General features: G+C 39.0%; 1 protein-coding gene across 1 annotated transcript in view; it reads left to right on the forward strand.

Annotated features, from left to right (window-relative positions):
- Positions 1-5,588: 5,588 nt before the first annotated feature.
- LOC128665131 (protein disulfide-isomerase A3-like) overlaps positions 5,589-17,367 on the forward strand; it is a 77,629-nt gene continuing 65,850 nt past the window's right edge. The window contains exons 1-4 of the mRNA XM_053719876.1: positions 5,589-5,671; positions 11,816-11,894; positions 12,423-12,540; positions 12,982-13,089. Of these exons, the coding sequence (XP_053575851.1) occupies positions 5,589-5,671; positions 11,816-11,894; positions 12,423-12,540; positions 12,982-13,089 (388 nt within the window). The remainder of the gene's footprint in view (positions 5,672-11,815; positions 11,895-12,422; positions 12,541-12,981; positions 13,090-17,367) is intronic.

Consider the following 17,367-nt stretch of genomic DNA (forward strand, 5'->3'; position numbering starts at 1 on the left):
AGCGTTCAGCTCCTAACGCAGCCCCATTGTTTCCTATGGGGAAACACTTCCTACGTCTGCACCTAACACTCTAACATGTACCCCGAGTCTAAACACCCCTAACCTTACACTTATTAACCCCTAATCTGCCGCCCCCGCTATCGCTGACCCCTGCATTACACTTTTAACCCCTAATCTGCCGCTCCGTAAACCGCCGCCACCTACGTTATCCCTATGTACCCCTAATCTGCTGCCCTAACATCGCCGACCCCTATGTTATATTTATTAACCCCTAATCTGCCCCCCACAACGTCGCCGACACCTACCTACACTTATTAACCCCTAATCTGCCGAGCGGACCTGAGCGCTATTATAATAAAGTTATTAACCCCTAATCCGCCTCACTAACCCTATCATAAATAGTATTAACCCCTAATCTGCCCTCCCTAACATCGCCGACACCTACCTTCAATTATTAACCCCTAATCTGCCGACCGGAGCTCACCGCTATTCTAATAAATGTATTAACCCCTAAAGCTAAGTCTAACCCTAACACTAACACCCCCCTAAGTTAAATATAATTTTTATCTAACGAAATAAATTAACTCTTATTAAATAAATTATTCCTATTTAAAGCTAAATACTTACCTGTAAAATACATCCTAATATAGCTACAATATAAATTATAATTATATTATAGCTATTTTAGGATTAATATTTATTTTACAGGTAACTTTGTATTTATTTTAACCAGGTACAATAGCTATTAAATAGTTAAGAACTATTTAATAGTTACCTAGTTAAAATAATTACAAATTTACCTGTAAAATAAATCCTAACCTAAGATATAATTAAACCTAACACTACCCTATCAATAAAATAATTAAATAAACTACCTACAATTAACCTAACACTACACTATCAATAAATTAATTAAACACAATTGCTACAAATAAATACAATTAAATAAACTATCTAAAGTACAAAAAATAAAAAAGAACTAAGTTACAGAAAATAAAAAAATATTTACAAACATAAGAAAAATATTACAACAATTTTAAACTAATTACACCTACTCTAAGCCCCCTAATAAAATAACAAAGCCCCCCAAAATAAAAAATTCCCTACCCTATTCTAAAATACAAAAATTACAAGCTCTTTTACCTTACCAGCCCTGAACAGGGCCCTTTGCGGGGCATGCCCCAAGAATTTCAGCTCTTTTGCCTGTAAAAAAAAACATACAATACCCCCCCCCCCCAACATTACAACCCACCACCCACATACCCCTAATCTAACCCAAACCCCCCTTAAATAAACCTAACACTAATCCCCTGAAGATCTTCCTACCTTGTCTTCACCATCCAGGTATCACCGATCCGTCCTGGCTCCAAGATCTTCATCCAACCCAAGCGGGGGTTGGCGATCCATAATCCGGTGCTCCAAAGTCTTCCTCCTATCCGGCAAGAAGAGGACATCCGGACCGGCAAACATCTTCTCCAAGCGGCATCTTCTATGTTCTTCCATCCGATGACGACCGGCTCCATCTTGAAGACCTCCAGCGCGGATCCATCCTCTTCTTCCGACGACTAGACGACGAATGACGGTTCCTTTAAGGGACGTCATCCAAGATGGCGTCCCTCGAATTCCGATTGGCTGATAGGATTCTATCAGCCAATCGGAATTAAGGTAGGAATTTTCTGATTGGCTGATGGAATCAGCCAATCAGAATCAAGTTCAATCCGATTGGCCGATCCAATCAGCCAATCAGATTGAGCTCGCATTCTATTGGCTGATCGGAACAGCCAATAGAATGCGAGCTCAATCTGATTGGCTGATTGGATCAGCCAATCGGATTGAACTTGATTCTGATTGGCTGATTCCATTAGCCAATCAGAAAATTCCTACCTTAATTCCGATTGGCTGATAGAATCCTATCAGCCAATCGGAATTCGAGGGACGCCATCTTGGATGACGTCCCTTAAAGGAACCGTCATTCGTCGTCTAGTCGTCGGAAGAAGAGGATGGATCCGCGCTGGAGGTCTTCAAGATGGAGCCGGTCGTCATCGGATGGAAGAACATAGAAGATGCCGCTTGGAGAAGATGTTTGCCGGTCCGGATGTCCTCTTCTTGCCGGATAGGAGGAAGACTTTGGAGCACCGGATTATGGATCGCCAACCCCCGCTTGGGTTGGATGAAGATCTTGGAGCCAGGACGGATCGGTGATACCTGGATGGTGAAGACAAGGTAGGAAGATCTTCAGGGGATTAGTGTTAGGTTTATTTAAGGGGGGTTTGGGTTAGATTAGGGGTATGTGGGTGGTGGGTTGTAATGTTGGGGGGGGGGTATTGTATGTTTTTTTTTACAGGCAAAAGAGCTGAACTTCTTGGGGCATGCCCCGCAAAGGGCCCTGTTCAGGGCTGGTAAGGTAAAAGAGCTTGTAATTTTTGTATTTTAGAATAGGGTAGGGAATTTTTTATTTTGGGGGGCTTTGTTATTTTATTAGGGGGCTTAGAGTAGGTGTAATTAGTTTAAAATTGTTGTAATATTTTTCTTATGTTTGTAAATATTTTTTTATTTTCTGTAACTTAGCTCTTTTTTATTTTTTGTACTTTAGATAGTTTATTTAATTGTATTTATTTTTAGCAATTGTGTTTAATTAATTTATTGATAGTGTAGTGTTAGGTTAATTGTAGGTAATTGTAGGTAGTTTATTTAATTATTTTATTGATAGGGTAGTGTTAGGTTTAATTATATCTTAGGTTAGGATTTATTTTACAGGTAAATTTGTTATTATTTTAACTAGGTAACTATTAAATAGTTCTTAACTATTTAATAGCTATTGTACCTGGTTAAAATAATTACAAAGTTGCCTGTAAAATAAATATTAATCCTAAAATAGCTATAATATAATTATAATTTATATTGTAGCTATATTAGGATTTATTTTACAGGTAAGTATTTAGCTTTAAATAGGAATTATTTATTTAATAAGAGTTAATTTATTTCGTTAGATAAAAATTATATTTAAGTTAGGGGGGTGTTAGTGTTAGGGTTAGACTTAGCTTTAGGGGTTAATCAATTTATTAGAATAGCGGTGAGCTCCGGTCGTCAGATTAGGGGTTAATAATTGAAGTTAGGTGTCGGCGATGTTAGGGAGGGCAGATTAGGGGTTAATACTATTTATGATAGGGTTAGTGAGGCGGATTAGGGGTTAATAACTTTATTATAGTAGCGCTCAGGTCCGCTCGGCAGATTAGGGATTAATAAGTGTAGGCAGGTGTCGGCGACGTTGTGGGGGGCAGATTAGGGGTTAATAAATATAACATAGGGGTCGGCGATGTTAGGGGCAGCAGATTAGGGGTACATAGGGATAACGTAGGTGGCGGCGATTTGCGGTCGGAAGATTAGGGGTTAATTATTTTAAGTAGCTTGCGGCGACGTTGTGGGGGGCAAGTTAGGGGTTAATAAATATAATATAGGGGTCGGCGGGGTTAGGGGCAGCAGATTAGGGGTACATAAGTATAACGTAGGTGGCGGTCGGCAGATTAGGGGTTAAAAATTTTAATCGAGTGGCGGCGGTGTGGGGGGACCTCGGTTTAGGGGTACATAGGTAGTTGATGGGTGTTAGTGTACTTTAGGGTACAGTAGTTAAGAGCTTTATAAACCGGCGTTAGCCAGAAAGCTCTTAACTCCTGCTATTTTCAGGCGGCTGGAATCTTGTCGTTAGAGCTCTAACGCTCACTGCAGAAACGACTCTAAATACCGGCGTTAGAAAGATCCCATTGAAAAGATAGGCTACGCAAATGGCGTAGGGGGATCTGCGGTATGGAAAAGTCGCGGCTGAAAAGTGAGCGTTAGACCCTTTAATCACTGACTCCAAATACCAGCGAGCGCCCAAAACCAGCGTTAGGAGCCTCTAACGCTGGTTTTGACGGCTACCGCCGAACTCTAAATCTAGGCCTTAGTGTTCCTTTTTTCTTTTAGGTAAACTTTAAAAGTTGAATATTCCTAAAATAATTTTTTTTGTTTTTAAAGGCATTTACAGTGTGCATCTTTTATATGCTGTATGCTGGTGACAAGCACCGTTAGCACTACATTATTTGTTGTCCCTTTATTTAATATGCATGTAGCACTATGTAGGCGTTAACTGTACTAAAAGTAAGCTTTTTGTGTTTGTTGGGTAGCGTTCATATTGCAAGTTGAAAGTAAAAAGATTTTGCTTGCGCGCTAACCCGGCGCCCGCAAAAAGTCAAAGTTACAATATTGAGACCCTGTTAACATATTCCCTCATAGACTTCAATAGAGCGCAAAAAGTGGGGAAAAACTAACACCCTATTTGCACGTAAACCCGAATGGCATTTTCTCAAGTGCGCTTGCCCAACATGAAAATATTAATATTTTCAATTCCAATGTTCTTCACATAGCAGAATATGTTCTATTTATTCATAACTAGATATTTCTATAAATATCTGATTTGTTTTTTTAAATATATATCTATGCCTATATATAGGTATAGATACATACAGATATATATATATATATATATATATATATATATATATATATATATATATATATATATATATATATATGTGTGTGTGTGTGTGAATACCTATTACAGTAAATACACAGTATAACACTTTATTTAATATGAATATTGCATAAATATGCTTTTTCATGTTATCATTTACTTGACTGCAAAGGGCTCTAAATCTCTAATGCACTTATATATATATATGTCTATCTATATTTAGATATGCATTTATATGTGTATATATGTCTGTAAATACATATATATATACATATAAACACATAAATATATATGTACACACATATAAACATTTATATAAATACATATACATATTTAGATATGTATACGTATGTACAGTCTTTTTTTCTAACTCCTGAGACCTCATATTTTGAGCCCTTAGAACTTTTTTTGTGCATTTTTAAAAAAATATTTGTTATCAGATAGTGTTATTATGAGCGTAACTGTACTTTTAAATGTATTTTTGATGTGTTTTGTGACACTTTTTTGCCTAATAGTGTGGTGTGGCCCAGGTATTTGACTTCTGTTTCATTGGAGAGTTATTTGAATTGTTAGTCAATCCAGGCTGCTGAATGACTACAGAGTGGCTACTGGACTTGAGATATAGTAAATGGAATGTGTTTAATGTAACAGGCTACCAGTTATTTCGATACAGCCTGTACTTGCTAACAATGCAGTATTGTCCTTCAGAGTCCTCAGAAGGGGGAGGTGGGGAAGCTGGAGAAGGAATCTGACATTCTGCTTATTTTATTGTCCTAATAGCTCTCAGCTATTGTTAAAATGCCTCATTTCCCAGAGTATTGCTCAGGCAATCACACAAAGAGGTAACTGGATAAAGGAAGGGGGGCTGGGCTCAGGTCCCAAAGCTTTGCAGTAGCAAAGAGTCGGGTCTCTCTCTGCAGAGGTGCCAGAGACTCTCTGGATGTAGGCCACAGGCTTGAGATAGCCCCCCACCAGAAGCAGCATGAGACGGATTTTGTGGACCTGTTTTGTAGCTGCCTTTTTAGAGATCCACGTGTGGCTTGGTCCCCCATTCTCCCTCTGCTATGTACCCCCCAATATGGCTCTCCTGTTGGATGACAATAGATTTCAGACTCAGCTTTACAGCCAGAAGGTGCTATTTGTGGAATTCTTCACCCCAAGGTGAGGAGTAGCTTGCCAGACACATCATGGGGGCACTCTGCAAGTAACTGTGGAAGGGGATTGGCTGTTGGAGATTTGGGGCTTTTACTGATAAGGTATAAATTCTATTGGACTATTAGGGGTTAAAAAAACAAAACAAGGGACAAATAAAAAGTAAACTTATTTATTAGAGTCCAATCAAACTAACTATATCAAACTTACTCTGAAAGTTTTAAAATATGTTTTAGTTAGATCTTATAACAATAACATCAAATACATTTGAATGCCGAAAGGAAAAGAAAAGTCAACAGCTATTCTGGTAACAACTTGCAGGTCACAGACACATATTTTTGCCATTTTTGATTTATGTATTTATTACAGACATCTCATTGGTTAAGAATATTTTGGAAAATGTGGAATACGGTTATTCTCTGCCTTGAAAGGGGTTGACTCACAGATGTACTATATGAGGATACTTACCTTAATTTCAGTTTTGCTTTATATTTATAAATCCAACAATGATGAAGATAATAGTATCAACAGTAATAATAACAATACTATATATATTTCAATAGCCCTTAAAAATATATTCTGAAATAAAAAATAAATAAATTATTATTATATATTATATCTGAAATATTTAATACATATTTGTGTACCCAGAACCGCTTCAGTGAGATTATAGTGCTTATCTCGATTTAAAAAGATCCACCACATGAGCTTATTTTACTACACATATCCATAATGATCAAGCCATATATATATATATATATATATATATATATACACACACACAATATTTTTATGCTTATTCAAAGGTAACTCAACAAATCCGCATGTAAGGAAACAATGGGACTGATTTATCAATGTCTGGCGGACATGATCCACTGTAGAGGATCATGTCCGCCAGACATCGCTGAATGCCAACAGCATACGCTGTCGGCATTTAACATTGCACAAGCAGTTCTGGTGAGCTGTTTATGCAATGCCGCCCCCTGAAGATTCATGGCCAATCTGCCATTAGCAGGGGATGTCAATCAACCCGATCGTACACAATTGATGTCCACAGCCTCAGAGGAGGCGTATGAGTTACGGAGCAGCGGTCCTTGCTTCTTAACTCCTGTTTCCAGTGAGCCTGAAGTACATTCGGCCCTTAATAAATCGGCACCATAGTGTACATTAGTAGAAAACTCAGTGCTACACATAAAAAAGTGTACATTTACATGAAAATCATATGAAAGGCTTATATATTTGTGTGAAAATCACATCAAAATATGTCATTTATTCAGGGTTTTTAAGAAAAACAATATTTTATATATGTAAAAAAAAATGCATAATTGCTTTTATGCTATTGCTGGGAGCAGTAATAAAAACTTGGACGTGCAGATACTTTTTCTGTGTGAAGCTGTCATGTGTTATTGATTACAAATAAGTTTTCCAGCAAGAAATGATTAGGACTGGAATTGTATGGCCGAGGCATGTCTTTTATAGCAATTCCAGACAATGTGGTTTCTTGAGGTGCGAAAACTGTAAGCTTGTGTTGTTTCCTGTAACAGTTTATGTGTCTGGGTAAGTATAGCATATTTGACACCGAGCCCCTATCTCCCACCCTGAATAGGCTACTAGGTGATTTCTAATGGTGGGGGAGGGGGTTACTACAGAGTCCCTATTTAGAGGTATGATGGGGACAATAAAATGTGGGTTTGAAATACTTAGGAAAGAATTACAGCTGCCATACTACGTTAATTTACTATGTATGCCATACAAATCACACATAAATGTAACTTTTATTTTGCATTTCATAAGGTGATATCTTCCCATATTATGATAGTTCTCCAAACTAAAGTTATTTTCTAAAAAAGCTTGGTCTCATGAAAAAGCAAGATATAATTTGTGTGGCTACCTCAAAGAAAAAAAAAATTAGAATGCGGTGAGGGCCTAGAACAACTAAAAACAGCTTTAGCACAGGGATATTAAAAGTGACTCAGAAGGGGAAGGGTTAATAAACAAGCACTTTTATCACTTTGAGCTTGTTTGGGAGTTTTGTTTTGTTCTGTTATTTATAAGAGTATTTATTTTTGACACATTCTATATGTATTCATGCACGGCACACTATTGTGGCACCCATTCTCTTGCGTCCTTTATGGCTGTGACATTATACAGTGGGCAGGGAAATAGAATCTATCTATGACATTTCTTAGAATAAAACACTCTTGATAATTTGACATTCAGAGTAAGTGCTACTACACTGTCTTTTTATTCAGCATCTGTGGATTATTCAACTCTATTTAAAGGGATAGAAAGGTCAACATTTAAATGTGTATGAGTGCAAATCAATTTAAAATATAAGTAATTTTGCAATATACTACCATTAGCAAAAAGTCTTCTAGTAAACGTAATTACTGGCTCAGCAGCATATGCACATTTCCTGTGAGGGCCCATGCACTAATTTTCCAACACCACGCCTGCTCAGAGAACTGGCAGTGTGGTGTATTGCTTCTGAAGACTTACTGCTAGATTACGAGTCTTGCGTTAGCCTTAAAAAGCAGCATTGAGGGGTCCCAACGCTGCTTTTTAATGCCCGCTGGTATTACGAGTCAGGCAGGTACAGGTGTACCGCTCACTTTTATTCCGCGATTTTCGCATACCGCAAATCCCCTTACGTCAATTGCGTATCCAATCTTTTTAATGGGATTTTCCTAACGCCGGTATTACGATTGCTTGAAAAAGTGAGCGCTAGACTCTCTCCTGTCCAGACTCCTACCGCTAACGCCGTAACATAAAACTCTTAACTAAAGTGCTACAAAGTACACTAACACCCATAAACTACCTATTAACCCCTAAACCAAGCCCCCCCCCACATCACAAACACTTAATTAACATTTTTAACCCCTAATCTGCCGACCGGACAACGCCGCCACTGTAATAAATATATTAACCCCTAAACCGCCGCACTCCCGCCTTGCAAACACTAGTTAAATTTTATTAACCCCTAATCTGACGTCCCTAACATCGCCGACACCTATCTACATTTATTAACCCCTAAGCTGCCGCCCCCAACGTCGCCGCTACTATATTAAAATTATTAACCCCCAAACCTAAGTCTAACCCTAAGTCTAACCCCCCTAACTTAAATATAATTTAAATAAAACAAAATTAAATTACTACAATTAAATAAATTATTCCTATTTAAAACTAAATACGTACCGATAAAATAAACCCTAAGATAGCTACAATATAACTAATTGAAGTTCAATCCTATTGGCTTATCCAATCAGCCAATAGGATTAAGCTCGCATTCTATTGGCTGTTCCAATCTGCCAATAGAATGTGAGCTAAATTCTATTGGCTGATTGCATCAGCCAATAGGATTTTTCCTACCTTAATTCCGATTGGCTGATAGGATTCTATCAGCCAATCGGAATTGAAGGGACGCCATCTTGGATGACGTCACTTAAAGGAACCTTCATTCTTCAGTCACCGTCGGATGGAAGAGGATGCTCCGCGTCGGATGTCTTCAAGATGGACGCGCTCTGCTCCGGATGGAAGAAGATAGAAGATTCCGCCTGAATGAAGACTTCTGCCGGTCTGGATGTCCTCTTCTGGCCGGATCGGATGAAGACTTCTGCCCATCTGGAGGTCCACTTGTGCCCAGCTGGGTGAAGACGGCTCAAGGTAGGGTGATCTTCAAGGGGGTAGTGTTAGGTTTTTTTAAGGGGGGATTGGGTGGGTTTTGGAGTAGGGTTGGGTGTGTGGGTGGTGGGTTTTAATGTTGGGGGGGTATTGTATTTTTTTTTTACAGGTAAAAGAGCTGATAACTTTGGGGCAATGCCCCGCAAAAGGCCCTTTTAAGGGCTATTTGTAATTTAGTATAGGGTGGGAAATTTTATTATTTTGGGGGGCTTTTTTATTTTATTAGGGTGATTAGAGTAGGTGTAATTAGCTTAAAAAATTGTAATTCTTTTTTTATTTTCTGTAATTTAGTGTTTTTTTTTTTGTACTTTAGTTTATTTTATTTAATTGTAGTTAATTGTAGGTAGCTTATGTAATTAATTTAATGATAGTGTAGTGTTAGGTGTAATTGTAATTTAGGTTAGGATTTATTTTACAGGTAAATTTGTACTTATTTTAACTAGGTAGCTATTAAATAGTTAATAACTATTTAATAACTCTTCTACCTAGTTAAAATAAATACAAAGTTGCCTGTAAAATAAATATAAATCCTAAAATAGCTAAAATGTAACTATTAGTTATATTGTAGCTAGCTTAGGGTTTATTTTATAGGTAAGTATTTAGTTTTAAATAGGATTAATTTATTTAATTGTAGTAAATTTATTTAGATGTATTTAAATTATATTTAAGTTAGGGGGGGTTTAGGGTTAGGGTTAGACTTAGGTTTAGGGGTTAGTAAATTTATTATAGTGGCGGCGACGTTGGCGGTGGCAGATTAGGGGTTAATAAATTTAATATAGTTGCAGCGACGTTGGGGGGGGCAGATTAGGGGTTAATAAATAAAATGTAGGGTTCTGCGATGTTGGGGGCATCAGATTAGGGGTTCATAAGTATAATGTAGGTGGCAGCGGTGTCCGGAGCGGCAGATTAGGGGTTAATAATATAATGTAGGTGGCAACGATGTCGGGGACGGCATATTAGGGGTTAATAAGTGTAATATTAGGGGTGTTTAGACTCGGGGTTCATGTTAGGGTGTTAGGTGCAGACATAACTTTTATTTCCCCATAGGAATCAATGGGGCTGCGTTAGGAGCTGAACGCTGCTTTTTTGCAGGTGTTAGGCTTTTTTTCAGCCGGCTCAGCCCCATTGTTTCCTATGGGGAAATCGTGCACAAGCACGTTTTGCCAGCTCACCGCTGACTTAAGCAACGCTGGTATTGAGGTGAGATGTGGAGCTAAATTTTGCTCTACGCTCACTCTTCTGAGGCTAACGCCGGCTTGAAGAAAACTCGTAATACCAGCGGTGAGAAAAAAAGGCTCGTTAGCCCCGCACACCATTACCGACAAAAACTCGTAATCTAGCCGTTAATTTGTGTCATACAATTCACTGCTGACCCTTGGAGAAGGTGTAGTGTTTGAATACTGGTGCATGGGCACTCACAAGATATGTGGGTATGCTGCAGAAAAACTGTAATGACGATTATTAAAAGCATTTTTGCTAATGGAGGTATATTGCAAAAATACTTCTATTTCAAATTGAAATGCACCCATGCACATTTTTTACCTTTCTATCCCTTTTACGATCCTTTAATGTAATGCTGTGGGCAGGACCTGGCCTTAAATTAGCTCACAGAAACAGCAAGAGAGTGAGAGGCAGGGCAAGGGTTGCCCTACTTCATGCACAAATAACAAAGCTGGTCACTGGGTCAGGCTAAAGCAACCAGCCCCTGCAACAACTGGCAGCAGCCCACTGGGCAAATGCCCTGTATGCCCTATGGTTAGTCCGGGCTGTGTCTAATGAATATGTACAGATTGCCTAAGACCAGCATTGGCGGGTGGCAAAGTTACCAATCATGGACTAAAATTTCAGAGGTAATATTTATAATCATATATTGTAAATGTGTTTATTGTGTTTTGCACAATTTTCAGTCTGCTTAAGGGACATTATACACTAGATTTTTTTTTGCATAAATGTTTTGTAGATTATGCATTTATATAGCCCATTTGGGTGTGTTTTTGTAAAAATGTATAGTTTTGCTTATTTGTAAATAACATTGTGCTGATTTGCAGACTCCTAACCAAGCCCCAAAGTTTTAGATGTATACTGATGTATACAGAATTCAATCTGCTTCTGTTTGTATAATTGGTATTTTCATATGCAGGGGAGGGTTCTGCTATCAGCCCCTTTCAGTGGGTGTGCCAGGCTAATCTCATTAACAGTGCTAAATTGGGAGCTTCTAAGTAAGTTTTTATATCAGTATCTGTGCATATTATTCTTTATAGTAGTGTCTATTACATGCAGTTATATGAAAATTGGTGTATACTGCCCCTTTAAGAGTAAAACTGCCTATTTTATAGAACTTCCATAGACTATAATTCTGATACTGTTTCCTTATCCCCTTGAATTGTACATTGTGGTGGAACACATTGCACAAGCATAACTATAACATTATTTTATAGTAAAAAAGTGCTGAATATTTTATTATCTATACAGATGTGGACAGTGCATGCGACTTGTTCCTGAATTCGAGGAAGCTGCTATCAGACTGGATGGCTTTGTAGCTTTGGCTACGGTGGGTAAACTTTTCTTTAAACTATATGTTGCCTTGACATAGTTTTTATTGTTGGTGGTCAGTAAGAATCAAATGAGGTTGTATCAATGGCAGCAGCTGCAAACATTGTACGATCTAATCTACCTTAAAATTATAGCAGAGATTAACAAACCCAGGAGCCATTGTCTCCTAGAATTTTACCCCGGGCTCTAACATTTTGAGTTATTCTCCATATATCTTATATACAACAACCACTGTCTACTGGCTTTTAAATTTTATATAGATTTGTCGACCCCTGAATTATAGCATCTTTATGAAGCACAGTCATATTTTATATTTGATAAATGACATACTTTTTTAGGACATTATACTTACATAAGCAGGTGTGTTTTGTTTACCATGATGCACATCCTAACTTATTCCTTGTAGCCATTATCCTCTTTTGCTGATCTTTTAAATATATGTTGATCACTTGGACGATGGACAAGTGAGATATGTTTTTAGAAGCGAATTATTTCAGGAAATGTTTGTTTAACTGATCTTACATAGGTTGATTGTATGATAGCCTTGGAAACCTGTGCATTGTATCAGATCACCAAATATCCTACAATAAAGCTTTTCAAGAGAGGTATAGAGGCTGGGACATACCATGGATCTTTCACTGCAGGTAAAAAAATATATATATACTATTTTAATAGACTGTAAAAGCGTTATGTTTGCATAAAAATAAATATCTGTCTATTTATCTATCCAATCTATCTATCGTCTATCTATTGTCTATCGATCTATCATATATCTATTCTATCTATTCATCTATCTATCTATCCATCTAATCTATCTATAGTCTATCTATCTATCTATCTATCTATCTATAATCTATCTATCATCTATCTACTCTATCTATTCACCTATCTATCTATCTATCTATCTATCTATCTATCTATCTATCTATCTATAGTCTATCTATCTCTCTCTCTATCTCTCTATCTATCTATCTATCTATCTAATCTATCTATATGTTACTTAACCAAAGAAACCATTTTCCTATGAGCTCCAGAGATGTCACCAGTCTTGACTGAAATGTAATACTTATTTTATTTAATTGCAGCTTCAATAGTTCAATATATAAAGAAACAGATTAACCCAAACTCCCAGGAGATAAAATCTCTAGAGCAACTAAACACACTTATAAGAGACCCAGAAGCCAGCATTGTAGGTAAGTTTGCTTAATCACATTACAGTCATTTATATACATATAGACCACACTATATATCAAAACCACAGGGCGTGCACAATCTGGTATTACATAGTAATTACCAGAGAATGTTTAGCATGGCCGACATCTCTTTAGCACACAATATACTTAAAATGGATCGCACGGCTGCGCTAAAAAAATGCTCACATTAAAAATGTTTGCGTGACTGGACACTGAAGTAAAGTATTTAGTCTAGAATAAAAGTATTAACAAAACACATGTAAAACATATTGACATAAGGTATTAAAGTGATATGGTGTATGGTATTGTTAAAGTAAAATAACGTGAAGACAGCTGGTCCAAATTTTAAAAGGTTATAATTGTACAATTAAACATGATTACAAAAAAAATGACAACCGGTCATTTTACATAGTAATACAAGAGTGTGTGGAGTGCAGCATTAGATTGCAGCAATGTCTCTCTTTTATAGGCCGTGTTCGGTGTTTTTTCACAATAAGCACCTCGTGGTCTTCTTATCTTGTCCATACAAACTTTGGGTGTTACTGTAGCTGAAAATACTTACTTTGCATATACAGCAGTTTCTGTACTAGCTGAATTGACAAAAAGAAATGTAACTGTTTAAAAATATCACTTGTCAGTCCCTCATAACACATAAGTCAGGGGCGTATTTAGGTTTTGTGCTGCCCTAGGCCCTCAAAATTCTGCTGCCCCCCCCACCCCCCTAGGTTTTAGGCTTTTTTTCAGCCATAATATTTTTACACCCCAGGACTTGCATGTATGTGTGTATATATATATATATAATATATAGTGTGTGTGTATATATATATATGTATATATATATATATATATATATAGTTAGTGTGTGTGTGTGTATATATATATATATATATATATATATATATATATATATACGCACAATGTACAGTCACAGAAACAGCATAACTACTATTTCCAGCATAGCCCATCACCTCTGGGAGCAAAGTGGTTAAAAAAAAGCCTGTTTTCTGCTGTGAGCAGGAGCCGTGGGGGTATTTATGACCTGCTCTGCAGCAGCAGACTGTAGCACACATTATTTACAACAACCAACAAGCCTTGCTATAACAATAACATCCCTGATCCCCCTCTTACCACATATTCACTATTTCACTGCAATATTCCCCTGTGACCTGATCTATGCCCTGTCTTCAGAAGCGTGCTGTTCACTGCTACTGTCTTGATCTGCGTGGCTGTGTGCAGATGCTGTCAGACAGTCAGTGAAAGCAATGTCAGCTGAGTGAGCACGGCACTTGGGGGGCCAGGAAGGGGGAGGGAAGGAAACGGCTGCTATGCTACAGATTAGGAAGCGGGACTGCTGGCTCCACAGGCATTACACTGACAATAACATATCACCGCTCCACGTCCTTTCAAGCTCCTGCTCCAGCAACAACTGACACTGACTGAGGCTTGCGAGGAGGAAGGAAATAGAATCTGTGACAAGTGCGGTGCACGCTGCAACTGCTTATTCCTCCTGTCCTGACAATTTAAACGACACAACACTGGAAGGACAATCAAGGAAGTAAAGATTGCTATAACACTGCTCCATGTCCTTTCAAGCTCCAGCAACAACTGACACTGACTGATGGGCTTGCGAGGAAGGAGGAAATAGAATCTGACACTCCAGTGCGGTGCACGCTGCAACGGCTTATTCCTGACAATTTAAACGGCACAGTGACAATGATGATTGTCCAATGTCCTTCCTTGTGCCTTTTAAATTGTCAGGAATAAGCCGTTGCAGCGTGCACCGCACTGGAGTGTCAGATTCTATTTCCTCCTTCCTCGCAAGCCCATCAGTCAGTGTCAGTTGTTGCTGGAGCTTGAAAGGACATGGAGCAGTGTTATAGCAATCTTTACTTCCTTGATTGTCCTTCCAGTGTTGTGCCGTTTAAATTGTCAGGACAGGAGGAATAAGCAGTTGCAGCGTGCACCGCACTTGTCACAGATTCTATTTCCTCCCTCCTCGCAAGCCTCAGTCAGTGTCAGTTGTTGCTGGAGCAGGAGCTTTACTTCCTTAAGTGGCGATATTTCAAATAACTCACAACACAATTCATTAAAACAAATAGTAGGTGACGTCTTAGAGTTAGATCATATTACAATAGGAGTCGGACTGACTAACTTACTGTGAAAATACACTGACTGAGAGGTTCCCTTCCCAGTCCCACTTCCGTAGCAGCCGCTGCCTCTCATGCATTAGTGTGGCCAGTTTTTGATCTGCTCTAAGCAGCATCCGCAGTCAGACACCAATAAAGGGCCAATTCTTGAGTGCCCGGCCCCAAAAAGTTCCGCCCCCTCAAATCTGCCGCCCTAGGCCCGTGCCTTGTTGGCCTAGGCCATAATACGCCCCTGACATAAGTAAAAACAGAATTTATGCTTACCTGATAAATTACTTTCTCCAACGGTGTGTCCGGTCCACGGCGTCATCCTTACTTGTGGGATATTCTCTTCCCCAACAGGAAATGGCAAAGAGTCCCAGCAAAGCTGGTCACATGATCCCTCCTAGGCTCCGCCCACCCCAGTCATTCGACCGACGGACAGGAGGAAATATATATAGGAGAAACCATATGATACCGTGGTGACTGTAGTTAGAGAAAATAATTCATCAGACCTGATTAAAAAACCAGGGCGGGCCATGGACCGGACACACCGTTGGAGAAAGTAATTTATCAGGTAAGCATAAATTCTGTTTTCTCCAACATTGGTGTGTCCGGTCCACGGCGTCATCCTTACTTGTGGGAACCAATACCAAAGCTTTAGGACACGGATGAAGGGAGGGAGCAAATCAGGTCACCTAAACGGAAGGCACCACAGCTTGCAAAACCTTTCTCCCAAAAATAGCCTCCGAAGAAGCAAAAGTATCAAATTTGTAAAATTTGGCAAAAGTGTGCAGTGAAGACCAAGTCGCTGCCTTACATATCTGGTCAACAGAAGCCTCGTTCTTGAAGGCCCATGTGGAAGCCACAGCCCTAGTGGAGTGAGCTGTGATTCTTTCAGGAGGCTGCCGTCCGGCAGTCTCATAAGCCAAACGGATAATGCTTTTAAGCCAAAAGGAAAGAGAGGTAGAAGTCGCTTTTTGACCTCTCCTTTTACCAGAATAAACAACAAACAAGGAAGATGTTTGTCTGAAATCTTTAGTAGCCTCTAAATAGAACTTTAGAGCACGGACAACGTCCAAATTGTGTAACAAACGTTCCTTCTTTGAAACTGGATTCGGACACAAAGAAGGTACAACTATCTCCTGGTTAATATTTTTGTTAGAAACAACTTTAGGAAGAAAACCAGGCTTAGTACGCAAAACCACCTTATCTGCATGGAACACCAGATAAGGAGGAGAACACTGCAGAGCAGATAACTCTGAAACTCTTCTAGCAGAAGAAATTGCAACCAAAAACAAAACTTTCCAAGATAGTAACTTAATATCTATGGAATGTAAGGGTTCAAACGGAACCCCTTGAAGAACTGAAAGAACTAGATTTAGACTCCAGGGAGGAGTCAAAGGTCTGTAAACAGGCTTGATCCTAACCAGAGCCTGAACAAATGCTTGAACATCTGGCACAGCTGCCAGTCTTTTGTGTAGTAAGACAGATAAAGCAGAGATCTGTCCCTTTAGAGAACTTGCAGATAATCCTTTCTCCAAACCTTCTTGAAGAAAGGAGAGAAGAAAGGAGAGAATCTTAGGAATCTATCACCGAATCTGAAAACCCACGCTTTGATAGAATCAAGCGTTCAATCTCCAAGCCGTCAGTTGGAGGGAGACCAGATTTGGGTGTTCGAATGGACCTTGAACAAGAAGGTCCTGTCTCAAAGGTAGCTTCCATGGTGGAGCCGATGACATATTCACCAGGTCTGCATACCAAGTCCTGCGTGGCCACGCAGGAGCTATCAAGATCACAGAGGCCCTTTCCTGATTGATCCTGGCTACCAGCCTGGGAATGAGAGGAAACGGTGGGAATACATAAGCTAGGTTGAAAATCCAAGGTGCTACTAGTGCGTCTACTAGGGTCGCCCTGGGATCCCTGGATCTGGACCCGTAGCAAGGAACCTTGAAGTTCTGACGAGACGCCATCAGATCCATGTCTGGAATGCCCCATAATTGAGTTATTTGGGCAAAGATTTCCGGATGGAGTTCCCACTCCCCCGGATGAAATGTCTGACGACTCAGAAAATCCGCTTCCCAATTTTCCACTCCTGGGATGTGGATCGCAGACAAGTGGCAGGAGTGATCCTCCGCCCATTGAATTATTT

The sequence above is a fragment of the Bombina bombina genome, chromosome 1 (genome assembly GCF_027579735.1).
Source record: "Bombina bombina isolate aBomBom1 chromosome 1, aBomBom1.pri, whole genome shotgun sequence".
NCBI lineage: Eukaryota > Metazoa > Chordata > Amphibia > Anura > Bombinatoridae > Bombina > Bombina bombina.